Raw genomic sequence first — 23014 nt, 5'->3', positions numbered from 1 at the left:
GAAACGTCGATGTTCCTCGAGACGTCGTCGCGCGTCGGGAGCCGTCTCTCGCGGGGTCCCGTGACACCGCGATACTCGAGAAAGTCGGCTCTCTCGAGCGGAGCCTCGTTCGTTCCGAGTCCACCGCGCGATTCCTCTAAAGATCCCCGTAAGCGGCCAGTCATGCCGCTCTCATCAATCTTGTTCGATTATTCCGTGATGGGCGAAAAAGAGAGCCGCGAACGACGGCGAGAGCAGGACAGACGAAACAAAAGGAAGGCACGAGGTGGGTCGTTATAAATGGTGAGGCGATTTGATTTCTATTAGGCGACGTATTGTTCGCTCCTCGCGGGAGATCGCGATCCCGCCGGCCATTAATGAATTTGTGCTCGCCGTCGAAAAATCCGCCTTCCCATTATCTCTCGCCTTCTCGACGGTTTACCTACCTTTTCGGAAAACCTCCGTCGTCGCTCAGGGTTCCGCTTCGCGGACAAACAGAGAGTCGATTAGAAGGTCGAATTCCCTTCTAAAGGAGAATCGAGCGGGGGTAACAATGGGGAGATTACGGGCTCGAACGGTTGCCGGTATTCGCGTAACAGGATGAAATCTGCGCGAACGAGAAGAAGAGCGCGGTCGGCGGAAGGCGAAATTATAGGCGACGGTGATCCGAAGAGTAAACAGGATAGCTCGAAGATTCCGTAGGACATTCGTCGTAGGGAAAATCGGTGTCGAGACGCTTTCACTGGGAGCGCTCGTGATCGTAGCAATTCCGAGGCCAATTAACCGGCAGTCCCCGCTGTTTATATTGCCGAGATGAATCGAGCGACCGCGAGGCGGGACAACGACCGCGAAGAAAACCTATTACAATCGTCGAACGATTAGCCCGATCGTTTTTTGGCTGCCCCATCGAGCTGCGGAATCACGAGGAGGGCATTCACTGGCTTTATGAGGCAACAATGACTGGTCATCCACGGGCATTCGGGGATACCCTCTCGCTTCCCCCCGCCCCGACAACCCGAACGACTCTTCGGACTCGTCCGAGAGAGAGTCTCTCTCCGCTCGTAGCCGCTCGTAGCCGCTCGTAGCCGAGATGATTAACACGCGCGCCTACCTTATTCGATCCCGACGCATACGAGCTGCCAGAATCGAACGATTCGGTAACGGGAGGGCGCCGATAATTGCCGTTATTAAAGTATCTGCCCTATGCGTCCCGGACCCCCTGCCTCTCTTAACTAGTCGACCGTGATTCGCGCGATTTATTATTCGCGAACCGGCTCCGAGAACGCCTCCGTGCGTACCTTCCGCGCGAAACTAGACTAGTCTCGTCGACGACGAGAGCGACGTTTCCTTATAGACGACGTCGCGCGATCTTATCGGCCGTTGCGTTCGCGCGATTAATCCGGTGAACGCGTATCGCGGTCGATCGATTGCCGCTTCCCTCTCTCGATCCCCTCTCGATCCTCTCTCGATCCTCTCTCGATCTTTGAAAAACGACGGACAAGAAGCGATTATACGCGCGCGAACGAGGAACGAGCGCATCGAAAGAAAGAGGACGCGAGAATCGAAGGGGTGGGTGTGGGGGGCAGATTAAAAAGGAGGAAAGGGAAGCGCGGCGGGAAAGATCGAGAGGCACGATGGTTCGGTCCGAAAATCGAGCACGAGGGCGTCGATGCCCCTTTCGTTGCTTCATGATCAACCTGCAATTAAATCGGCCAACTGAATTTCGACGGAGCGCGCCACGCCGTTTGCTCGATAATTTGCGCCCGCGGACGTTTCTAGATAATTAAACGATAAACTCTTTGCCGTCCCTCCGCGAGACCGCTCGTTTCGACTCGTCTCTCGCGATATCTTCGCGAAGACACGGCGACGGAAGAAGAAAAAGTTTTCGCTTTCCCGCGGAGAGTAGCGAAACGAATGTCCTCTCCTGGGACGCGAGGAGGGGTGGGTAAGGTCAGTCGACGGGGCGTACAGGGAGGTGGATCAGCGTCGTTATTAATGGGCACGATTACTTGGCGAAACTCGCGCCTTTGTACGCCAGCCTACTCCTCCACCTCCGGTCTCCTCCTTCGCCTCCCTTCTATACGCGTAACCCTTTGCGAGTCCCTCTCTCTCTCTTTATCTCTCCCGGTTTGCCACCTCCGTCTCGTTCGACTCCGCAGGACCCATAATACCCACGCGAGAGAGCATTCTTCTTTTACACCTGTACGAGCCCTTCTCTAACTTATGCATGGGATCCTCCCACAGAAACAATGCACCCGCTCTCTTCCTTTTTCCTACCATTTCTTCGCTCCCCTCCGCTTCGATCGGTTCCATCCACCTTCGCTTCTGCCGCTGCTAATTGAAGCTGTTCCCCGCTCGTCGCGAACGAGTAGTAGTCTCCTTTTTACGCTTCTCGAGCCGACTCTCTCTCTCTCTCTCTCTCGATTCCGCTTGGCCCATTTTCCTCTATCTTCCGTCGACGCGGGACGACGATCCGTTTCCGCGAATCGCTAGAAACGTCGAAGAAGAAATTCTAGTTAAACGGCAACAACGAATTAACTGTGCGCCTCGAGCGGTCGCGAATCAGAAACGCGCGCGGCGAGGTTTCGTGGAAACGCAGCGCGGAAATCTGGCCGAGTTAACTCGTTTCGCCTCGTCTCGCGAACGCGTTAAACGACGTTGCGTGCCGACGACGATAATCGCGTCCGTTCCGTTTTTCTTTCCGAACAGCTTTCGCGAGAGCAGCGTCGCCGGGAGCTGTCGGCTCGACGAATCCCTTCGATCGATTTCTCCTTCCTTATTTGCCCCGGACAACCTCGAAATCCCTCAGTTTCACACTCGATGTGAGACTGACCCCTCGTGCTTGACCCGCGCCGCAGGAGACGAAACGGGGACAAGGATTACTCGCTCGTTCGTCCGACAGGCTGTTTCTTCTCGTTTTCGAGCCTCGATTTTCCTACGGCAGATACGTTTACACCGATCCCCCCGTCGCTCCTATAAGTTTCCCGGGATTTCGTGAACTTTAGGGCACCGACGCGGAAACCCTGCCGCTCGTTTGCTCCCTTGCATTTTCTTCCGGCAATCGAACCTCGGACCAGAGAGATCTACTGACCGGTTCCAATTTTCCGTTTCGATTCTCGCCGACTCTCGCCATCGATCCTTCCGAATCCTTCCTAATCGCACCGATCTTTCTTTTCGCGCGTCCGCGACACTCTCTCGCGACCGTTCGCGAATCGCCGATATACGTTCGATTTCCATCGAACCGACGCTATCGCGGTGTTTGTTCCGAAGAGGGAGGGTTTCTTTCGAACGGTCGCGATTAAACGACCTGTATTTTCTGCTTTTTTTTTTTCCTTTTTATACTCTCGATCGGCAGTTCGGAGACAGCTGCGGCGAACCGCGAGGGATTAAAGCGAAAATCTCGTTGACTCGGAACGAAGCGAAGCGAGATGATCTTTGTCGAGAAGAAGGAGCTCTCCCCGAGAGAAGAGAGGGAGAGAGAGAGAGAGAATCCCTGTCCCGTGGACCCAGAAACGGGATTACGCGAAATCCCGGTCACTTTTATACCCAACGTACATCTTGCCCGGGACACGATTATCCGAAGCTCTTGCTTTCGATTTCGATTTCGATTTCTCTACCCCCTCTTGGCCTCTCTTCTATTCGCCACCGTGCCGTTCCACGATCGTTCAAACAGCCATTTGCTAGCCAGCTGCCGTCGACTCGGTTTAACCTCGTCTCTCTTCTGCTCTCGAACCTATCCGGATTTAATACGCCGTGAAACGAGAAGCCTTCTTCGTGGAAGTAGAAGATTTTTCGAAGCAACCCCTTGTAAAACGCCTGCTCGCGTCCTCGCGCTCTCCGCGTCGACCGCCCCCTCTTCCGCGATTATTCCGAACGGTTCGTTATCGTTACGAACCTGGACAAACTTAATCAATATTAGCCATTCGAGTAATTATGCCGCGCGATACGAAACGTTTCTTTCGTACCGTAATATCGATATGCGGGTAATCGAGCCGTATTATTAAGTAATCGGTTGTACCATGATTTTATTAGCCACTATGCGATTAACAATTTATTCCAATAAATGTAACACCTGTATTAACTGGGAAATGTATTTCTGTGCAGGTTCCTTCACGCTTCCGGATGCAGCCACGAGACCAAAGGTCATCTTCGTCCACGAACACCGACCCAAACCTCCCACGCTATCGCGTATGCAGATATCCCATAAAAAAACACTGTTATTATTGTAATAAACGTATAACAAAGTAAATTGTATATTGCGAGATGTATTTTGAGAAAAATATGAATAAATCTGTATTATTGAAAAATAACACAGCCTCTCTTTGTTTATTGAAAATCCAACCAAAATCCCATTCCCTTGCGTTCCTCGCTGAAATAAAAATAAAACCGAACGAAAAAAATAGTTTAAAAAAAAAAATCGATAAAACAATCGCATGCGTTGAATCTGACATTTGTGTCGAGAGAATATCGGCTGCAAGCAGGCAAAACGGTAATTTAGAAAGAATTCGGAATTTCGAAATTCGGTATCAGGAGCACATAACGCGTGAGGAGGTGGCACAGAAAATTTTTTGAACCTAAATTCGGGATTTTGAAATTTGGTATCAGGAGCACATAACGCGTGAGGAGGTGGCACAAAAATTTTTTGATCCTAAATTCTGGATTTTGAAATTTGGTATCAGGAGAACATGAGTCGCAAGGAGGTGGCACAATAATTTTTCGAAACCGATTTCTCGATTTTGAACTTTGGTATCAGGAGAACATGAGTTGCGAGGAGGTGGCATACAAAATTTTTTGAAGCCGAATTCTGAATTTTGAACTTTGGTATCAGGAGAACATGAGTCGCGAGGAGGTGGCACAGAAATTTTTCAAAACCGAATTCTCGATTTTGATCTTTGGTATCAGGAGAACATGAGTCGCGAGGAGGTGGCACAGAAAATTTTTTGGAGCTAAATTCTGGATTTTGAAATTTGGTATCAGGAGAACATGAGTCGCAAGGAGGTGGCACAATAATTTTTCGAAACCGAATTCTCGATTTTGAACTTTGGTATCAGGAGAACATGAGTCGCGAGGAGGTATCCGTGCCACTTCTTGGAATTTTGATGACGTCAAATTCCAAGAATTCCTGGGCGGGATTTTTGAAATTCCACAGACCAATTTTGAGAATTTGTATCAGGAGAACATAAGTTGCGAGGAGGTATTCTTCGTGCCACTTCTGGGAATTTTGATGACGTCAAATTCCAAGAATTCCCGGGCGGGATTTTTGAAATTCCAGCCACCGATTTTAGGAATTTGTATCAGGAGAACATAAGTTGTGAGGAGGTATCCGTGCCACTTCTTGGAATTTTGATGACGTCAAATTCCAAGAATTCCCGGGCGGGATTTTTAAGATTCCACCGACCAATTTTGAGAATTTGTATCAGGAGAACATAAGTTGTGAGGAGGTGGCACAATAATTTTTCAAAGCCGAATTCTCGATTTTGAACTTTGGTATCAGGAGAACATGAGTCGCGAGGAGGTGGCACGAAGATTCTCCTGATCCAGGGTTCGAATTTTGAAATTTGGTATCAGGAGCACATAACTGTCGAAGAGGTGGCACGCGGAATTTTCGCATCCAAATTCTCGATTTTTTGAAATTTGGTATCAGGAGAATATAATACGTGAGGAGGTGGCACAAAGATTCTCCTGATCCGGGACTCGGTTTTTGAAATTTGGTATCAGGAGCACATAACCAACGAAGAGGTGGCACGCAGAATTTTCGCATTCGAATTCTCGATTTTTTGAAATTTGGTATCAGGAGCGCATAACCAACGAAGAGGTGGCACGCAGGATTTTTGCATCCGAGTCCTCGATTTTGAAATTTGGTATCAGGAGCGCATAACCAACGAAGAGGTGGCACGCAGTATTTTCGCATCCGACTTGTCGATTTTGAAATTTGGTATCGAGAGAACGTGACTGGCGAGAAGGTAGCATGGTTTATTGAATTTTGTTACATGGATTTGACGGATCATTTTGTTCTTTGCGATTTTAATATTTTGTCAGCTCTTTTTATGAAATTTTTTAAAGGTATTGTTTTGCTGTTTTCTTTTGTTTTTTATTGTTAATAGATTTTTCATTGTCGCTGGATCAAGGATTGGGACATGAAGGGGAAAGAAATGATTAAGACATCGAGTACTTTTCAACAAGTTGCATTTATTGTATACCATTATTTTACAAAAAATTCTTTTTTCAATACAATTACAAAAGTTCATGTCGCGTAAAATTGTTGGTGGCGTCCGTTCTCCATAGGGCAGTAGGTGGTGGCGGACAGGTGGATCTGTAACGGAGAAGAAAAAGATTAAGAGATGGTCGTAAACGATGTTAGCGTTAAAAGAGAATAATAGACGCGATACTGTTAGCGGAATATGCAATTATCGAACTAATCTATTTTCGAACGTGTAATTGTACGGATAACGATCAAATACGGTGTTTAAGGTGATCTTTAGAGCGCGATCGAGACACCCCCGATGCGCGTCCTTCCCCTTCGGAGGCTGGCGCGAGACTGAGGAGCGCAGCTTCCAAGTGCTCCTTTTATAGCAAAGCTCCGGTATCGATCACGGCCGCTGTTCGTTCGGCTTCGCGATTCGTAGAAACACGAGGAACAGCGACGCGCGATCGCGAAACGAATGAACGATTAAAAAACTGTCGGAGAAATAAGGAAATTGTATGGAAAAGCGAAGAATACCTTTGAGTTATCCGTGGACGGTGGAGGACGACGTCGATCCGCGATCGTGGAGTAATCGCGATTTCTCGCTCGGAAGCTCCTTATTTCCCGGCGTCTGGTCCGGATATCGATAGCTATCTACCGGCAGCAGGGAATTTATTCGCTTTCGCGAGAACCGGCGTACCTTTGATTTACGCGCAAACGCCTCGCGTCGACTCCGATAAGACTTAATTAAGTCGCGGCTGTTAATTAATAAGAGAAGAGAAGCTCGAACGAATGGTCGCGCGGCTTCCGATCGGAAATTATTCTTCCCTGTTGGCAACGAAAAGAGAAGAAAAAGGTATTCGTCAGCGAGCCGAGATACCCGATCTACCACACAACCCAGAAAGCTTAATGCGTGAATTATCGTTTAATTTATTTTAAGTTAAAACCTTTTTTTACAATAATATCTTACAATGTCGCTTTTTACATTCGAAATAATATCGCCGCGATACATCTCCCGACCCACTGTGGTCGATTTTCCGTCGACGAAATCTCTCCCTTGTCCTCGTCCTCCTTCTTCTCCGGTTCCACGCTCCCTTAGAAATCGTAATACCTCTACGCGGCTGTATATCCGTGCGTACGAGTGTCCGTGTGTGTGTGTGTTTGTGTGTTTTTTTTATACAGTCTACACGCTACTCCCTAATAATACTATTATTAGAATAACCTCCCCCTCTGTGCCCACTCGCGCGAACTCGTCGTCTCTTTCCCTCCGTCGTCGCGAGAAAAGGGGGTGGTTGTTCGGCAAAATTTCTCGCCAGAAAGTATCGCTCTTCCCGGCTGGATCGTAGTCCGTCGTCCCGTTCCCTCTTGCTTTTCAGTCTTTTTCGGAAAAATCGTCTCGGCTTATAGTCGACTCGGTTCCCCCTCGCCCGTTCCGCGAGTTCCCGAAAACCACGAGATTGGCTCGAACGATCGTCGATAGTTCGATATCGGTGCGAGACCCGTGGTCGACGCGATCGAGCCAATTCGAGCCGTCTCCGTTATCCTTAAAACACCTTAAACATCGAAAAAACAAAGGATCACAATGTGGTCTGGACTCGCGATAACGTCCGCGGTCGAGTCTGTCCGCGATTAATTAATTAATTGGAACGATTAATGAATAATCGGCGATCGGTCGATCGACGACGACGATAATAGTAATAAGAATAATAATGATAATCGTCATTTACGGCTATTAACCTTTTCGCTCGCGATAAATCGTTTTAATTACCATCGCTCGACTATCTAGATGCAAATCTTACGATGCGCAATTAACCGCTAATTTATGCACAATCACTTTTACTCCTCTCTCTCGACGCTTTGCCAGCCGTGCTGCGGGCCGTTGCTATTATTTATATTTTTATTTGCATATAGATTTTTATATATATATATATATATTTATTTGTTTGTTTATTCATTTATTTATCTGTATATTTATATTCATTCGTATAGATTTTATTTATATATTTATATACTATCATTACAGTGATAACGGTACACAATCTCGAAGATACAAAATTTACAACGCGTCCTTCCGCAAATTTTCTCGCTTTTCGCACACGTTTTCTCCGTTGAACAATCCTGGCTCGTCCCTGTCTCTAATCCGCGGGCTGGCTGTTCCACGACAGGACGATCGACTCGATCCGGATTCGCCGGAAATTCGATATAATTTACGGATTTACGCTAGGTGGTTTTTACGTTTACTCGTTCGCTGGCTAGCGCTAGCCGGTACGACGCGCGACGCCGACGGACCGTCGATCTTTCCCGTCTCTCTTCTGCCGAATAAATAAAACGCGCTTCGTCCCGTTTAACGCAGACGCGCGAAAATTTCTTTATCCCCCGATCGATCCAACGATCGAACGATCGATCGACGAATAAACGCGTTTGCGCGAGACGCGACAGGGAAAACGAGGAGAATGTACGTCGAAGAGAGACCGACAGGATCGACGTTCGAACGACGCGACCGCGTTAATAAAAACACTGTTAAAATTGCACGATGTCTCTCGATTTTCGTCGAATGCACGCTCGAGACGTTCCAGCGGTCTCCGAAGATCGATTCCGATTCGCGAGGGCTTCATACCCTTTCACGTTTTGTCGCTTCGTTTTGTTTTCGTTAGAAAAAGCCCGATATCGAACATAATTCGTTTACACCCTGTGAGAAAGAATCGTCTTCGAAGGCTTCGCGTCGAAACGAGAATCGGAGCGGGCGCGCGCTCCGATATCGTCATTCACACCACACAACACGCACATAATATAAACTCTTGCATTTAATCGTATAAGTGTATCTATTATATGTACAGGCGCGTATAATAAGACTCGATACAAGTTAGCTGACTTCGTTTGTACTTGGGGCCTGGGCTCGATGGCCCTACGATGAAACTTTACATATTTACAACGACGCGAGACCGCAACAACAACGGGAGAACGGAAAGATGAGAGAAACCGGAGGAAAAGTTTCGGGGCGATCGCGACGTAACGGATAACAAAGGGTATTTCGATGATTTTTTTTTAGGGGTGTTCGCGGAGAGTAACGTGTTTTCCCTGCTCTCGAACGTCTCCCGTTCGTCGCTAGGAGAGAAAGAGAGGAGCTTGACTTCGTTTTATTTACGATAGAACAAGAGTGGTGGGCTGCGTCCTGAGCTGCTGATCACTCGCGATTCATGTGTACTCCGATCGCCAACCGGTCTGAAATCAGACAAACGAAAATCGATCTCTCTCTCGTGCGCCGCGAGCGAAACGATCGATTCGAAGGGTTCTCGATAGGTCGAGCGCGCACTCACCATCGCGTTCGTCGTGGCGGCCAACTGGAGACCCTGAAGACTCGTCATGTGATGGGAATGGGAATGCGAATGCGAGTGCGGGTGGATGGGAGGCGGCGCCGGTGGTGCAAATCCTTGATGAAGACCTCCGGCCACGCCGACACCCGTGTGATACATGTAATGCTGCATCGCCGGATGCATCGTGTGATGATGCTGCGACGTACCTGCAACCACCATGGACCACGCCTTGTTCGTTTTTCGTCTAATCACCAGCGAACCGACGCGTTAAGGTTCGCGTTATCGCGGAAGCGACGAACAAAACGCAACGGGAGAACGAACTTACTCATCGGTGATCCGAAGCCCGAATGGAAGGGCTTGTTATCGAGATCGAGATGACCACTGGCCTTGATCATATCGCCCATCACGCCGCCGAGGCCTAAGCACCCGCCGGCCTTCTTCTTCTTGCTCTTGGACGAGAGCTTCCTGTTCCTCGTCTGAATGCCCTCCTTCTTCATCGTCAGCGGCCGGTTCACCTGCAAGAGTCGTAGCCAACAATTCGTTGAGTTGAACGGTATATACCTAACGCGGACAACGCGCGCGGCTTCCGATCGCGATTTCGAGACGAACCCTTATTTAATCGGAACGCCGACCGGGGAAGGAACTTTCGGCGCGGCGAAAGGCTACGAGACGCTCCGACGTAATTCGACAAATTCGAGCAATCGCGTAATTCCGAAAAGTGTCGTTGACCGTCTGGACGTTGGCTCGGGTGGCGGTGCGCGACGACGACAGCGACGAGAGGAAGAGTACGAGAAAGAAGAAGGGAAGAGCGGCGCGAGCCGAGGGAGGACGAGGGAGGATGATGCCTCCACCGCCACCTCCAGAGGCTCGTTCGCGCATCCCGCAATACCAGGAACCTTTTCCTTAAGTTGGCAGTTGCGTCACGTCGCGGCAACTACAAAGCGTACGCCTCCTCCGCCTCCTCCCACCTCCTTCTCGTTGCGCTTCCCTTACTCCCCTTCGTGCACGCCGATGCACACTCGCATACCTACTTACTTATTTCGTACTCGAGCGGTCGCCGAGACCGCGTTCCAACCACTCTCTGCGACGCTAATAATTATCGTTGATTCGCGCGTTTATGAAGTTGTCCGATTGACCGTGGTCGAGAACGATCGGGAGAGATATTCGCGAACCGACCGATCAATCGCGGCGCATAGTTTCAACGGGGCGATTTGACATTCAGGTTGGATCGCGAAGATGCATCGTGAATCACGGACAATGAAGCGGCCCCATGAATAAACAAAGGATTATTAAACGCGCGTCGGATACGCGTACGAGCGATGGAACTTCCTTCTGCTTTCCTTTCGTCGTCCCGGCGCGCCGCGAACGGAATCCTTTCGATTTTCGACGCTTCCAACTTTTCCAAAGACCGCGACTAGGACGAGAATCGTATCGGGTCGAACGGACGGATGAAGCTTAATGAGCGAGCGCAAGAGGAGAGAGGTCGCGAAAGCTCGATTTGAATACAATACGAGAACGGGCTTTAATAGGAACCCGAGAGCGACCGCTGGGTGTCCGAAACTGTGCGAGGTGCAAAAACGAAAGAGAATCGAACGGTGGAACAACGAATCCCCGAAGAGGGAGGGTTGCCCGGCAGATTCGAATGCAGATTGATGTGGTCACACACGATGCAACCGCACACCGATCGCATACGAAATCGAAGGGCCGCGGAGCACAGCCAGGTGGGGTCAACGAATGAAAGATTGGAGACAAACCGCGCGCTCGTTCGAGTTTCCTTGCCCGGGATCGTAATCGATGTGTTCACGGAACGATTCCGTGAATTCGACCGGTCGAATCGACGCGCGTACAAATTCGTTTCTCGATTCGTCGCGTAACGCTTCGAATACCGAACGCTTCCCGACGTTTCGCGGTCAATTAAAAGCTTCGTTGTCGCAACGACGTCGATTCCTTAATGCCGGATACGACGAGAACCGAGAAAGAGAGAGAGAGAGTTTGGATTTATAAATTCGCGAGCGAGGAAGCGAGCGAGAGAGAGAGAGAGAGAGAGCGAGAGAGTGAGAAGAGGAAAAGGAACGCGGAGAAGGTTGGGGCGTACGGAGGCAAGGGGAACGGTCTCGTCCAACGGTTCGTCAGGGGCATATCAATTGGCGCGAGCGGCCCTTTGCGTTTCTTCTTCGTAACGCGATTTTACAACTTCCTCGCAAGACGGCCCGATGCCGACCGTTCGACGAACCGAGGCTTTCGCGATCCCTGACGCGTCGCGGAATCGAACCGTGATTTATCCGCGAGTGTAACTGTACGAGCGTGATCGGCGTGCCGAATAAAAAGGAAGTGTGAGAAACCTTTGGCGAGAGAGGATACGCTCGCGGATCTATTTCGAGGAGACGCGAAAATCGCGAAAGTCTTTCGGGACGGTTTTCCTCGAAACGGACGCGCGCGTTCGTCGCGGAGGTCGGTTCCTAAAATTATATCTCGCTTATCGTTCGATCGCGGCTCGAGCGGATCGAGATCCGTATCGGAAAACACAGTGCGCGGCTCTGTTCCCCGAGTTCGTTCGCTCGCTCGGCCGTTCGCGTCTGCCGCCATCACGGTTTTTCGTTTTAAATTTAAATGTTCGGCCCTTCTCTCGCTCTCTCCGGTTCTCGAGAATCGACGAATTCGTTTTCGCGTCGCTCCTTTGTCCGGACGTTTTGTGCGGACGGAGGCAACCGAAACGTCCGCGCGATCATCGTTCGCTCGACTCGAGGAACCGTGTAACGCTAGAAGGTCGACGTTTCGGGTGCCTCCGGCCGGAATCTAACAATGTAGGTACCGAGATGCACGAAACAGTCCTTCTACGAATCGTTCGCGCGGACAACGTCTCCGATTACGGATGACTCCGCGTCCCGCGACGCGTCTCGATAAAGCGGATAAACCTCTTTTTTTACCATGGAAAAGTAAATTCCTCCGCAGGTTCGGTTCTCGGCTCGCAGGAATTCGTAGGATGACCCCGACGCGACCCGATCGAGGGCGACGGTTCGCGCGACGGGATTTCGGTCGGCGATTAGCATATTTCGAGCACCCGGTAGCTCCGCTCCGAGCACGAATAATCCGTGTATTTTCGAACTAGCCTGGCCCCGTGTTCGTGCGCGAGTTCGAGCATGGACGCTATCGGTCCGCTCTATCTTAACGACGCCAGATCTGTCGTTCCGTGTCTCCCCTGTTCCTGCCTCCGCCCTCCTTTCTCTTTCCTCCTTCGGCATCTATCTCGAATCCGAGACAGCCGAGCTACCCGATCTGGTGGCAGGTACAAGAGAAACTGCCGGAGACGTTGCTCTCGAAATGATTGATCTCCGATCCGTTCCTCCGTTACATGCTTGGTAGCGATCCATTTTTTTCTCTCTCGACCGTTTCTTTTCTCTCTCCTCGAGAGAAGTCCTCCGATTTACTCGCGACGCTTCGACCGGTACCGGACAAATTTTCTCGATCGCGCCTACCTTCTTGCCACGGACCGACGAACCGCTCTCCTTGACGAAGGTCCGCGCGCGGCTTCGATTCCGAAGCGATTGTTCGGTCATCGACTATTTCGAGCTGGCATCCTTTACCGGGACGAAGAAAAGATATTCGGACGGACGCCCGAGACCGTAACGTGTCGGCTTAACGTCACCGAAGACAGTCGCCTATTCCATCCTCGAAACCGCTTACCCACACCGCGCGACCGAGCGCACACGTATACGCGTCTCGTCCCGTGAACGAGCGAACCTGACACGCGTCGGACCGACGCGACGCGCGATTACCACGATTCCGAGGATCCGAATTTATTTACACCGCGAGGGAGCCGCGCGTTTAATTAACGATAACCGGGAAATCTCTTGTTTCGTCTATCGAGTCGAAAAGAAACGCGTTCTATCGGACAATAAATTGTTCGCCGTCGCGTCGGAGATTGATCAATTAAAAATGATGGATGGTATTCGGCGCTAACTTGGCCGAACTCGCTTAGGTATCCGGTGTTGGTTTTCGCTCGGGTCGCGAAATCGCGTCCGGTGACGAGATAAAGCTCGAGATAAGCTCGGAAGAGGTAAAAAAGACGCGTAAATTCGGACGGACGATTTGCTCGAGGATCGAGCGCCGGTCGAGGGACGCGCGTGCATCCGTCCCGGAGGCAGACGGGAGGAGGCGAAGAGGGAGAAGACAGTGGGTCTCGTTGTCCCCTCGTGACAACGGGAAAAGAGAAACAGAAAGACTTTTGTGACGGGGAGCGAGCGTAACGAGTGTTCGACGGAGAAATCGCGAGCCAATTAGCGCGAGCCGCAAATGAATCGTCCGCCTCTCCGCTTCTTTGCCCCCTTTTCACTCTCCTTATCGAGATCATAAGAGGGAGATCGCACGCTCGAAATCAAGATAGCGCTCGCTCGTACGCGGTTAACTTCCACCGACTATTTTAGTCGACCGATCGCGGATCGGAGGAATTTTCAGCGAATCGTAGGTCGTCGTTATTCGCGAATCGTGCCGAGTTTCCGGCCAGAGGAAGAAATCGCGACTCTACACGCCGGAGGCCCAGCGAAATGCCGAGAGTTCCTGAGAAAAACTCGTCCACCGACAGGATTTCCTCTCTTCGTCGTTGCTCTTCCGCCGCTTCCTGTGTCACACGCCGTTGAGCACGCTCCACCTACTACTCGTGTCCCAGGGGATCCGAGCGACGCACTTCGCACGTCCGGCAACGCGAACGACACCCTAATTGTTGGCGCAACACTCACCGACGTCGTCGAGAACCCCTTCGAGTCGACCACCCGAACGTTTTCGAGAAACGCCAACGAATTTCCGCCCGTTTTTCTCCGACCGCGTTGGAACTTGTCGCGCTAGTTTTCGCTATGAGCGAACGAAACAGAGAGAGAGAGAGAAAAAGGAGAGAAACGGAGAAGAGAGCTCGGTTCCACGGTAGAGGCTCGACAATGGATTTGGAGAGGCTGGCTGCGACAATAGCGATCCGATATTGCGTTACAGAGGCCGGGTTTACGTTCCCTGCCCGGCAAAGCGACGATCGGTGGCTTCGACGGTGGCCAAAGAAACGACCTTTTGCCTCCGCTATTTATCGACCGAGAGCTTTTATTGCGTGGATCTGGTATCCGTCGTTTAATACCGTGTCCCAGCCCTCTTCTTTGTCGGTATCTCCCTTTTCGAAAACATTGTATCGAGTGGCCCGACGAAAACGATCTTCCCTCGGTCTCGAAAGGGAGCTACTACTTCCTCCGATCGAGATCGGCGAAACGGAAGTACGCCGGTTCGCAGGATCGCGCGCGATCGAGTTCGTTCGAAAGAGAAGGTCGATCGATGGAAAGTAGAAACGCGAACGAGTATCGATGATCGATTACTTACGTTGTGTAGCTTGTAGTAGAGGCCGCACGCGTTGCAAACTGGCTCGCCGGCCTGATTCCTCCGCCAGAGCGTGGTGGTCGCGGTTTTGCAGTTGGCGCAGCTGGTGCCCGCCCGTCTCGCCGCACTCTGCAGCGACAGTTTTGGAAAAGAAAACACACAGATATCACACCCGTAATCGACCGATTAAAGGCTATTGCCTTAATAAAACGTTAACAAGCTTTTCGAGAAGGATCGAACGAGAGTTTTCGAGCGTAGGAGGGGATCGCGATCCAGGAATTCCTCGCGGTCGAGCAGTTTCCAGAATCGAGAAGCCACGAACCGAGACAGGATCGCGTGAAATCGCCCGGCCTTAATCCCCGTTCCCGAGGGATTCCGAGATCGAAACGCGAGCTCGCCTTCTTACCTGTGCACCGAACCTTTGCCCTAGCCGTTCTTCTCTCTCGAACGGATCGAGAACGGTCTTCGCTACACCTGTTTGCTCCGCGAGAACCGAAAGACGCTTCTCGTGCGTCCCGTCGAGCGACCTCGACTCCCTCTTCGATCCCCGTGTCTCTGCTCGATAGGACGATACGCAACGGCCGGTGCATCAAAATTTTCGCTCTTTCCGATTCGTGAACCGCTTAAACCCCCCTTACCGTACTCCGAAGAAACGCAAACAGAAGGAGGAGGAGGAGGAGGAGGAGAGACATACCTGGCGCGCATTGTCGGCGAGAGTACAAGGGAGCTAATGGAAAAGCGATTGAAAGCTGTTTGAGCGAAAACGAAATATCGACAGCCCCGAAATTGCGCCCCCTTTGTGTCTTCCGTCGGTGCGTCGCGTCACAATGCGTCTCGAGCGCGTGTCCACGAATATAAAGTGTCCTCGCAACTGTTTTTCTCTTTTCTTTCCTGGCCGTGTGCGCGCGTATCGCGCGGTATCTTCCTGTTTCTCGTTCGAGAGTGCTCGAATCGGGGCCCCCTTTTGTCGTCCTGACAATGACACGATTCCCCGCGCAGTTACCAAACTTTTGCCCCGCCGCTTCCGATTCGAAAATACTCTCTTCGGATAATAGCCGGTCGAGAGGAAATCGTAAGGTAGGACAAAGAGAAGGTAGAATTTTTCGGTGTTCTAGCGGCGCCAGGAAAAGAAAACGCGAACGGAGAAAAGAGGACGGAGACGAGGGTGGTTGGACGCGGTACGTAATCGTGGCTTATCTCACGGATCTTATCGAGGCTGGCGCGTAGCAAAAGGGGTCTGCAGGGTGCTCGGCTGCCCCCGAGGAACCCCTTCGCTCGGAATCGATACACGGAGAGAGCCACCTCGTCGATACGGAGCACGCTATCTGCTCTAGATCTTTGACACCCTCGTCGTCCAGCCTTTCACCTTCGCGCCCCAGGGCTCGACGACGACGACGACGGGGTGGAGCGGCCTGAAAATCGTCCGCGACGGGGCAGCTTCCTCCGGCCTAATGGTTATTAAACGAGGGAGAAACGAATTTCTGACCACCGTGCTCGTCGCTCCTCGTTATCGATCCTTTTCGACGCGAAACGTAACGCGATTACACGGGGTTCGTACGCGAGCGTATTCTTTATTACGAATCGTCCGTACGGTCTCCTCGACTGGTAGAGAACGCGACTGGACGAAGGTTCTGTCCGAGAGAACGAAAGAGGGGCGGCAAGAAGACCGACAGGAAATAAAAGCACGATTCCGAGCACGGGTGGAAGCGACCGGGTTCCGTGCGTGGACAGCGAGAGAGAGATAAAGTAAGAGAGAGAAAGAGAGAGAGAGAGAGAGAGAGAGAGAGAGCAAAATAAAATGAAATCCACGGACGAGAGACGGTCCGGAGAAGAGAAGGAAGAAAGAGGGACGAACTGACGCGGGGCCCAGGGACGAGCAAAACGAGATAATAAGGGAACAAGACCGGCAGAAAAATCGAATTGAAATAAAAGAAGGAGCACGGGAGGGGAGAAAACGAAGGAGAAGAGAAACGTGGATGGCCACGAACTTCAGAAATGTCATATCCGTCAGTGTCCACGGTTCCGTGCCTTCTGAAGGCAACCGGTTCCCGACCACCTAACCGATCAAGTATTGTCCCGGCTCGCGAACACCGATTACGCGGCCGATCTACCAAACTCCGCGCGCGCTTACCAGCGTTCGAATATTACGTTAAATCGTTTAATCTATCGAATAAATCGTTTCTGCGAACGCCGCGCCGCACCGCCTCGGCCAAAGATAAACGAACCGAGTTCGTGTCGCTAACTCCTGTTACGAACACCGGTTGGACGTTTAATCGAGAAGCGATTCGAGTTCGACCGAGCGGTATCCAACGCGCGGATATTTCAACGATCTAATCGCCCAGCAATGCGTGCACGGCTGTCCCGGTTGACCAGTCGAACGATCCACGGATCCCTTTCTCGGAAGATCCGGAGCGTTAACTCCGAAACGCGCCACCGATAAAGAACCTTCCCGACAAATCGTTCGCTACCCGCGACTCCGACGATTACCACCCGTTTTATCGTTGTTTCCTTTTATCGGGATTCGAAATTCGACGACGCTCTCTCGCCCGACTGCTCGATAAATTTCGATCTCCTACGAGACCGAGTGTCCGGCCATTAATCACCGAATCGGGCTAATTAATAACGCTTAATAGCTCCGACGAACGCATCTTGCGCAGCGTGTGCTCGACTTCGGCTCGATATCGGTAGCTAGAGCCACCGAAGCGTTTCCTTTTCCTCTCTCGTTTTCCCTCCCCAGTTATCTCGCTTATCGCGTTAACGGTTCGTTCGATACCGAAACGGTAAACGCGCGTCCAAGCTTTCGACGAACGCCGTCGCGCGATAAATTTCTCCAAAGTTTCGGCGTCGCCCGCGAACCGATATCTCTCGACAACGCTTCGAATCGTGATTACGATTGTTCCAGCAAAACGGAAAGAAAATTACGGTTCTCGTTCGACTATATTTATTGGTCGGTATCGCGGGCCAGCCGCATCGGCATACGAGCAATTTGTATCCCGATGAGAACAATGTTTGTATCGGGCTTGTATCGGCGTACTCCCTTCGCTTCTAGTCACGATTTAGTCAAGGATACACGGAGATCGTTATCGGGGCTACGCTCGTAAAACGATCGTTTACTCGTGGAGTACGGAACCGACCGGAAAAGTCTCGATCTCTGCTCCGCTCTGCTCTCCTCCGTTCGCGGTAATCCCCCGATTTACAACGATTCCCTTTGAAAACAATGGGTGGGGCATCGATTCGATGCGCGACTCTCTCCCTACCCGTCGCGCGACGCGATTTCTGTCTCGAAGAGGATCCGTCGACGATCGCCGAAACCGTCGCGTCGAGGAGGATTCGGGACGAGTTCGATACGGTTGGAGCGCGCGAGGCTGTCGTACGCCTACCGGGCCACTACTCGCTCGCGCGTTGCGCTTTATATATGCAACCGCAGGCCGCATAATATAACGCACCGGTGCGGTGGTACGGTGCAGAGCGTGCGCGCTTGTGACTGTGACAAGCAGTGGTACCACATTCCTAACACTAGCGCGCACTCGACCCACTCCTCTCTCTCTCTCTCTCTCTCGCTTTGCTTCCCCTTTTGTTTCTCCTCCCGTCCGCGACGTCCCGATAGAGAAGGATACGAACGACGAAAGGGTTCGTGCAAACGATTTCTGCGGAGCGTCCGTCTTCGTCCCTCTCGATTCGAACCGTTTCGGGAGTAAAGGTTCGGCAGGGTCAACGAGCGACGACTTTCTCGCGATCGTACGTACGGATTTTAAAGTCGAATTTACGCGTCGATAAGGTAAGAGCGACGGTGACTCGCGAGACGGCTCGAATCGAGTTAGAGTACTGAAACGGTATCGGCGAAGCTTCCGAGAAAGTAGACTAACCGGGCTAGCTAATTGACCGGTAACCGAGACGGCTCGTAACCGGGGCAGCTTTATCTTTGGACCGCGCTACCGGTCCCAGGACGAAGCCGGCGTAATTGCAACGGTGTTAATGTCGCGGCAATTTGCTTGCCATCGAGCGCGCTCGTCGTTCGATTTATTCTGGAATAACGGCGATAACCCTTGGCTCGAATCGCGGCACTCAAGGACAGCTCGGTAACTTTTCCAGGAATCGTGGAAAGTAAAGTCGCGGTGTCGAGCGTTCGTTTCCATCCCGCGCTTTCGACGCGTATCGGTATCTCGACGCGGTCGTTTAACGAACGTAAATTATTTTCATCGCGCGCGGAAAGAGGAGGAACGGAGGGACGGGAAACGAGAGCGATCCAGAAAGATGCTCGAGTCCCCTGGAGTATCGACGGCGCAACGGGTGAGCCGGCCGAATCGCTATGGTAGCCAATCTATATGATAAACAGCCTAGTTACGCGAATCGTTCGTTACGCGCGGCGAGTCGCTCGAGACGAATACGTGAGCCAATGTCAACCCGGTCGAGAATAGAAAAGAAAAAAGAAAATAAATAATCGAAGAGAGAAAAGAAAAGAAAAGAAAGAATAAACGGGGATCAACGAGCTCTCGAGGCCCGACGCGAGGCTCGAATTAAACGCTTCGAGACCGCGAATCGGATTAAGCCGGAAGATGGGCCGGGAATCGACTCGGACCGATCCGCGATTAAACGACGAATAATTTTCTATCGACTCTCGACTTCTTATTACCGCTCGAAACCGGTAGAACGTATCGAAAAGAACTTCGTTAAAAGGAAAAAATAGACGATAATAACGGAGGTAGTCGATGAACCGTACGGGCGGTGAAAATAGAGCAACGACGGTTTCCTCGTATCGCGATCGGGAAAAGAAGAGGCAAATTTTCATGGGCAGTCTCGTCTCGCGGAGAATTCAATTAATTCCTTAATTACTTTCCCTCCAAATAAATCAACGAGATACCGAGGGATTTATCGTTATTGCGGGCTAAACCGTGGCAGCGCGTTTAATGGCAACGGCACGCCGTTTTCTACGGTTCGTTGCTATTCCGGAGAATAACCGACGAGACGGGACGCGACGGGACGAGACGGGACGAGACATTGAACAGACCTTGGTCGGCTAAAGCAACCTTTCACTCATCTTCCATCCGCGTGGAACGCCGTGGCAAACGATTTTCACCGTGCCACGCCATTCCTTCGCGATCGACTATCTGCCTTTCTAATAACCGTTACCACCTCGATCCGTCATCGCGATCTCCGTGAATCATCGCGCGTCAGCGTCGTCGTCGCCGACGAGGAAGACGACGACGACGACGACCGCGAAAACGCGTGGACGAGATCGAAAGTTCGCGGAAGGAAAAATTGGTAGGGATCGGTAGAGGCGAACTAGCGTTAACGAGCAACCGAGGTAGCCCGTTTCTCGGAACAAAAGCTGCGCGAAGCTGCGCGAAGCTGCGCGAAGCTGCGCGGTAGGACTGGTCTCGAACTACTCGAGAGAAGACCGAGAGAGAGACGGAAAAGTATGAACCGTTCGAACGAAGTCACGGGGACACGGTGAATTTATTTAAATTGCGAGCAATGTTCCAGCGTGTTCAGCAGCTTCTTCTGGGCCGGCGCGATCGAAATCGAGCAAAAGGAGCAACAAAGCGTAGCGGATCGCCAGTTTATATAAGGCGGGGAGAAGTCGAACGGTGGGTCGTTCCGTGGGACAACGCCACCGAACCACCTCCGCCACCGGATCCTTCTTTCTTCTTCTTCTTCTTCTTCTTCTTCTTCGTCTCCCTCTTCTTTCCCTCCTCTCTTTACTCCTGCACCGATACACGGCCACTTTTTCTTTTCTTTTTCGAACAGCTCTCGCTTAAAACGATATACACCCTCGTGAGAAATAGTCCGCGGCGATCCACCAAAATTTCCAACCGTTCGTACTCGTTCGTACTCGTTCGAATCGCCTTGGAAACTCGAGGATTTTCGACCACGACCGCGTTACTCTCGCGCGAACCGGGCTATAACGGTAGCGAGGATTTTTCTAAACGGATCCTCGGAGTAACGTCGTTAAACGGATACCCAGAAGCCATCGAGCCGGTTTCCGGCTTACGCGTGCCGTGCACCGCTCGATTACGCCCCGCTCTGGTACGTAACCGCCTCGCTCGATCTCGCGAACCGTTATTAATTGTCGGATCTCGACAGCGCGTTCGGTTTTTCGTCGAGAAATCGTCGTCTCGAGCTCTCGGCGAGAAATCGCGGGACCTTTCGAGGATCGAGGAGAGAACTGCCGCGCGCGAACGGGCCGTGGGTAACGGTACGCGTGTCTGGAGCAACGAAATAAAGCAACCGGTAATTAGTTGTACGGAATTCTCATAGCGATAACGAGCCAGCTCGCTAATTGTGATCCGTTTCGAATCTCGAGAGAAGGCTCGAGAGGCTTCCTAATTTCGATCGCGTCGTGGACAGATACGCGAGAAAGAGGCGTAGCTGAAATTCCAAACGCTACGACGACGACGACGACGACGACGACAGCGAAGACGATGGGTTACGGAAGAAGAAAGCGGAGGGAGAGAAACCAGCGCGAAATAAAGTGGCGTATTTACACGAGGAGACCGCGTGTACACGCACACGTTGCTCGCGCTGTAAATTGCACTGTAAATCGTAGCCTGTTATTTGGCCGTGGAGAAAGAGCCGAGAGAAAGAGAGAGAGAGGGAGAGAGAGAGGGAACGGAAGCGAGACGGAGGATCGCGAGCACGGACCAGCTTTATGGAGCGCGCGATGATTTACGGTACGATAGTTGAAAACGAGTCTCACGGATCAAAGGACGTTTAAATTACTGTATCTTCCAGTTGCTAGACAATGGGTTAATAACGATACGCGGTTGAAATCGACTTCTATCGTACAGATTCGTAACCGTACTCCGGCCGAATCGAGTCTAACGAAATTGTCGCGCGTCTATCGAGATTAGAAAAATTCGAAACGTTTCGAGGGATCGAACGAGAAGCGTGGAATTTCCAGCGATACCGAACGTTCTGGGTAGCGTAACGAAAGAAAGGACGGCGAGGAGCGACGCGGCGGCGAGTCGGAGCGCAATTAAGGTCAGCTGTTTATGCAGTCAACGAGGTGACACGAGATTCATTATAGTTTTCCCGAGACGGCGAGAGTTCGCGCGAAGCTCGTTCAGCTGCCTAAACAAACATAAAGCTGGCCAGGTCGGTTCGTTAATTATTACGCCGGCAGGAAACGGCTGGCACGATCGAGCGGATTGCCACAATGGCGCAGTTACACCAGGATGCGTTCAAATGCATCTCGTTGCATGCGCGTATATGGGACAGGCATTAAGGTCGCATACTAAACTCGATATTAATTTTCACTCGGGCAGGAATCGTCGACAAACTGTTTCGAGCCGTATCTGGCCCGTAGCTCGTTCGTCTCCGAGAAATCGAGCCGAAAGAACACGAGCGGGAAAATCGGTAATTAATCGCACCCCCCGAGAGCGCGATCGCGACGCCTTCGGAGGCTTTCTCTCGACGACGACGACGACGACGACGACGCGAAAGGAATCGCGTGGGACGTGAATTACGAGGTAAAAGGTTGTTTAAGGGTTCTCCTCTCCTCCTTCTCTTCGCGGCCGAGTAAAACGATATCGACGCCTCGTATCCTGAACCGTTTCCACGCAACGACTCGCAATTACGAAAGAGCGACCAGGAAAAATTAGCCGTGCGATTTCTATTTCGATTCGAAGGAACGAGAGAGTTCTTCTCGGTAGTAGCGTTCTCGATGTAAATGCCGAAACAAAAAGGCCCACGGGGCGAGGGAGAGGAAGGGTGAATTATGGCGGGCCACCCCTTCTACGCGCGTACAATGCATAAAGCACGCGTGTGCGTTCTCGTGTTCGCGATTCACCTCTCGAACGCTCGATTTATGACTTTGGCCAACAGGGGCTGCCCTTGCTCGCTCGGACGCGAACGCGCGCGAGCCACCGCTGCTTCCTTTCCTCCTCGCCCACCTTCCTCGCGTTCTCGTTCTTTCGGTAATTGCCGCGCGCTACGCGTCGTTACAAATAACCTTGCGACGTCTCGCAAATTGCTCGCATCTTCGAATTTCGAAAAACAGACTTTCTCTACTACTGATCTGTTCTCTACGCTAATTCCACGAACCGTACGAAGGGTACTTTTAGTTTTCATCGTCGCGAGAAGCAGCGCTTTTCCGTAAAGATAGTCATCTGCGATTCAAGGCGTTACGAGTAAACGCTCGCCAACGGACATAAATCTCCGACGACACGATCTTTCAACGGCGAAC

The 23014-nt window shown here is 51.4% G+C and overlaps 2 protein-coding genes across 12 annotated transcripts in view; one reads left to right on the top strand and one right to left on the bottom strand.

The window, feature by feature from the left end:
- The window catches only part of LOC143266018 (uncharacterized), an 80331-nt gene extending 76042 nt beyond the window's left edge, over positions 1–4289 (top strand). For all 6 annotated transcript variants that reach the window (XM_076541219.1, XM_076541220.1, XM_076541216.1 and 3 more), the window contains one exon: positions 4084–4289. In XM_076541219.1, the coding sequence (XP_076397334.1) occupies positions 4084–4208 (125 nt within the window). In that variant the 3' untranslated portion in view covers positions 4209–4289. The remainder of the gene's footprint in view (positions 1–4083) is intronic.
- Positions 4290–6148: 1859 nt separating this feature from the next.
- Positions 6149–23014, bottom strand: part of LOC100875670 (uncharacterized) — a 64060-nt gene continuing 47194 nt past the window's right edge. For 2 of the 6 annotated variants that reach the window (XM_076541385.1, XM_076541384.1), the window contains exons 5-8: positions 14833–14970; positions 9803–9992; positions 9481–9683; positions 7070–9385 (exon numbers count right to left, since the gene is read on the bottom strand). In XM_076541385.1, the coding sequence (XP_076397500.1) occupies positions 9359–9385; positions 9481–9683; positions 9803–9992; positions 14833–14970 (558 nt within the window). In that variant the 3' untranslated portion in view covers positions 7070–9358. Of the gene's footprint in view, positions 6293–7069; positions 9386–9480; positions 9684–9802; positions 9993–14832; positions 14971–23014 lie in introns of those variants that run through there. The other 4 variants (XM_076541387.1, XM_076541386.1, XM_076541388.1 and 1 more) reach the window with 4 other exon arrangements.

This window comes from Megachile rotundata, chromosome 16, assembly GCF_050947335.1.
Source record: "Megachile rotundata isolate GNS110a chromosome 16, iyMegRotu1, whole genome shotgun sequence".
In the NCBI taxonomy this organism is placed as follows: Eukaryota; Metazoa; Arthropoda; class Insecta; order Hymenoptera; family Megachilidae; genus Megachile; species Megachile rotundata.
This window is presented reverse-complemented; position numbering and strand designations above follow the sequence as displayed.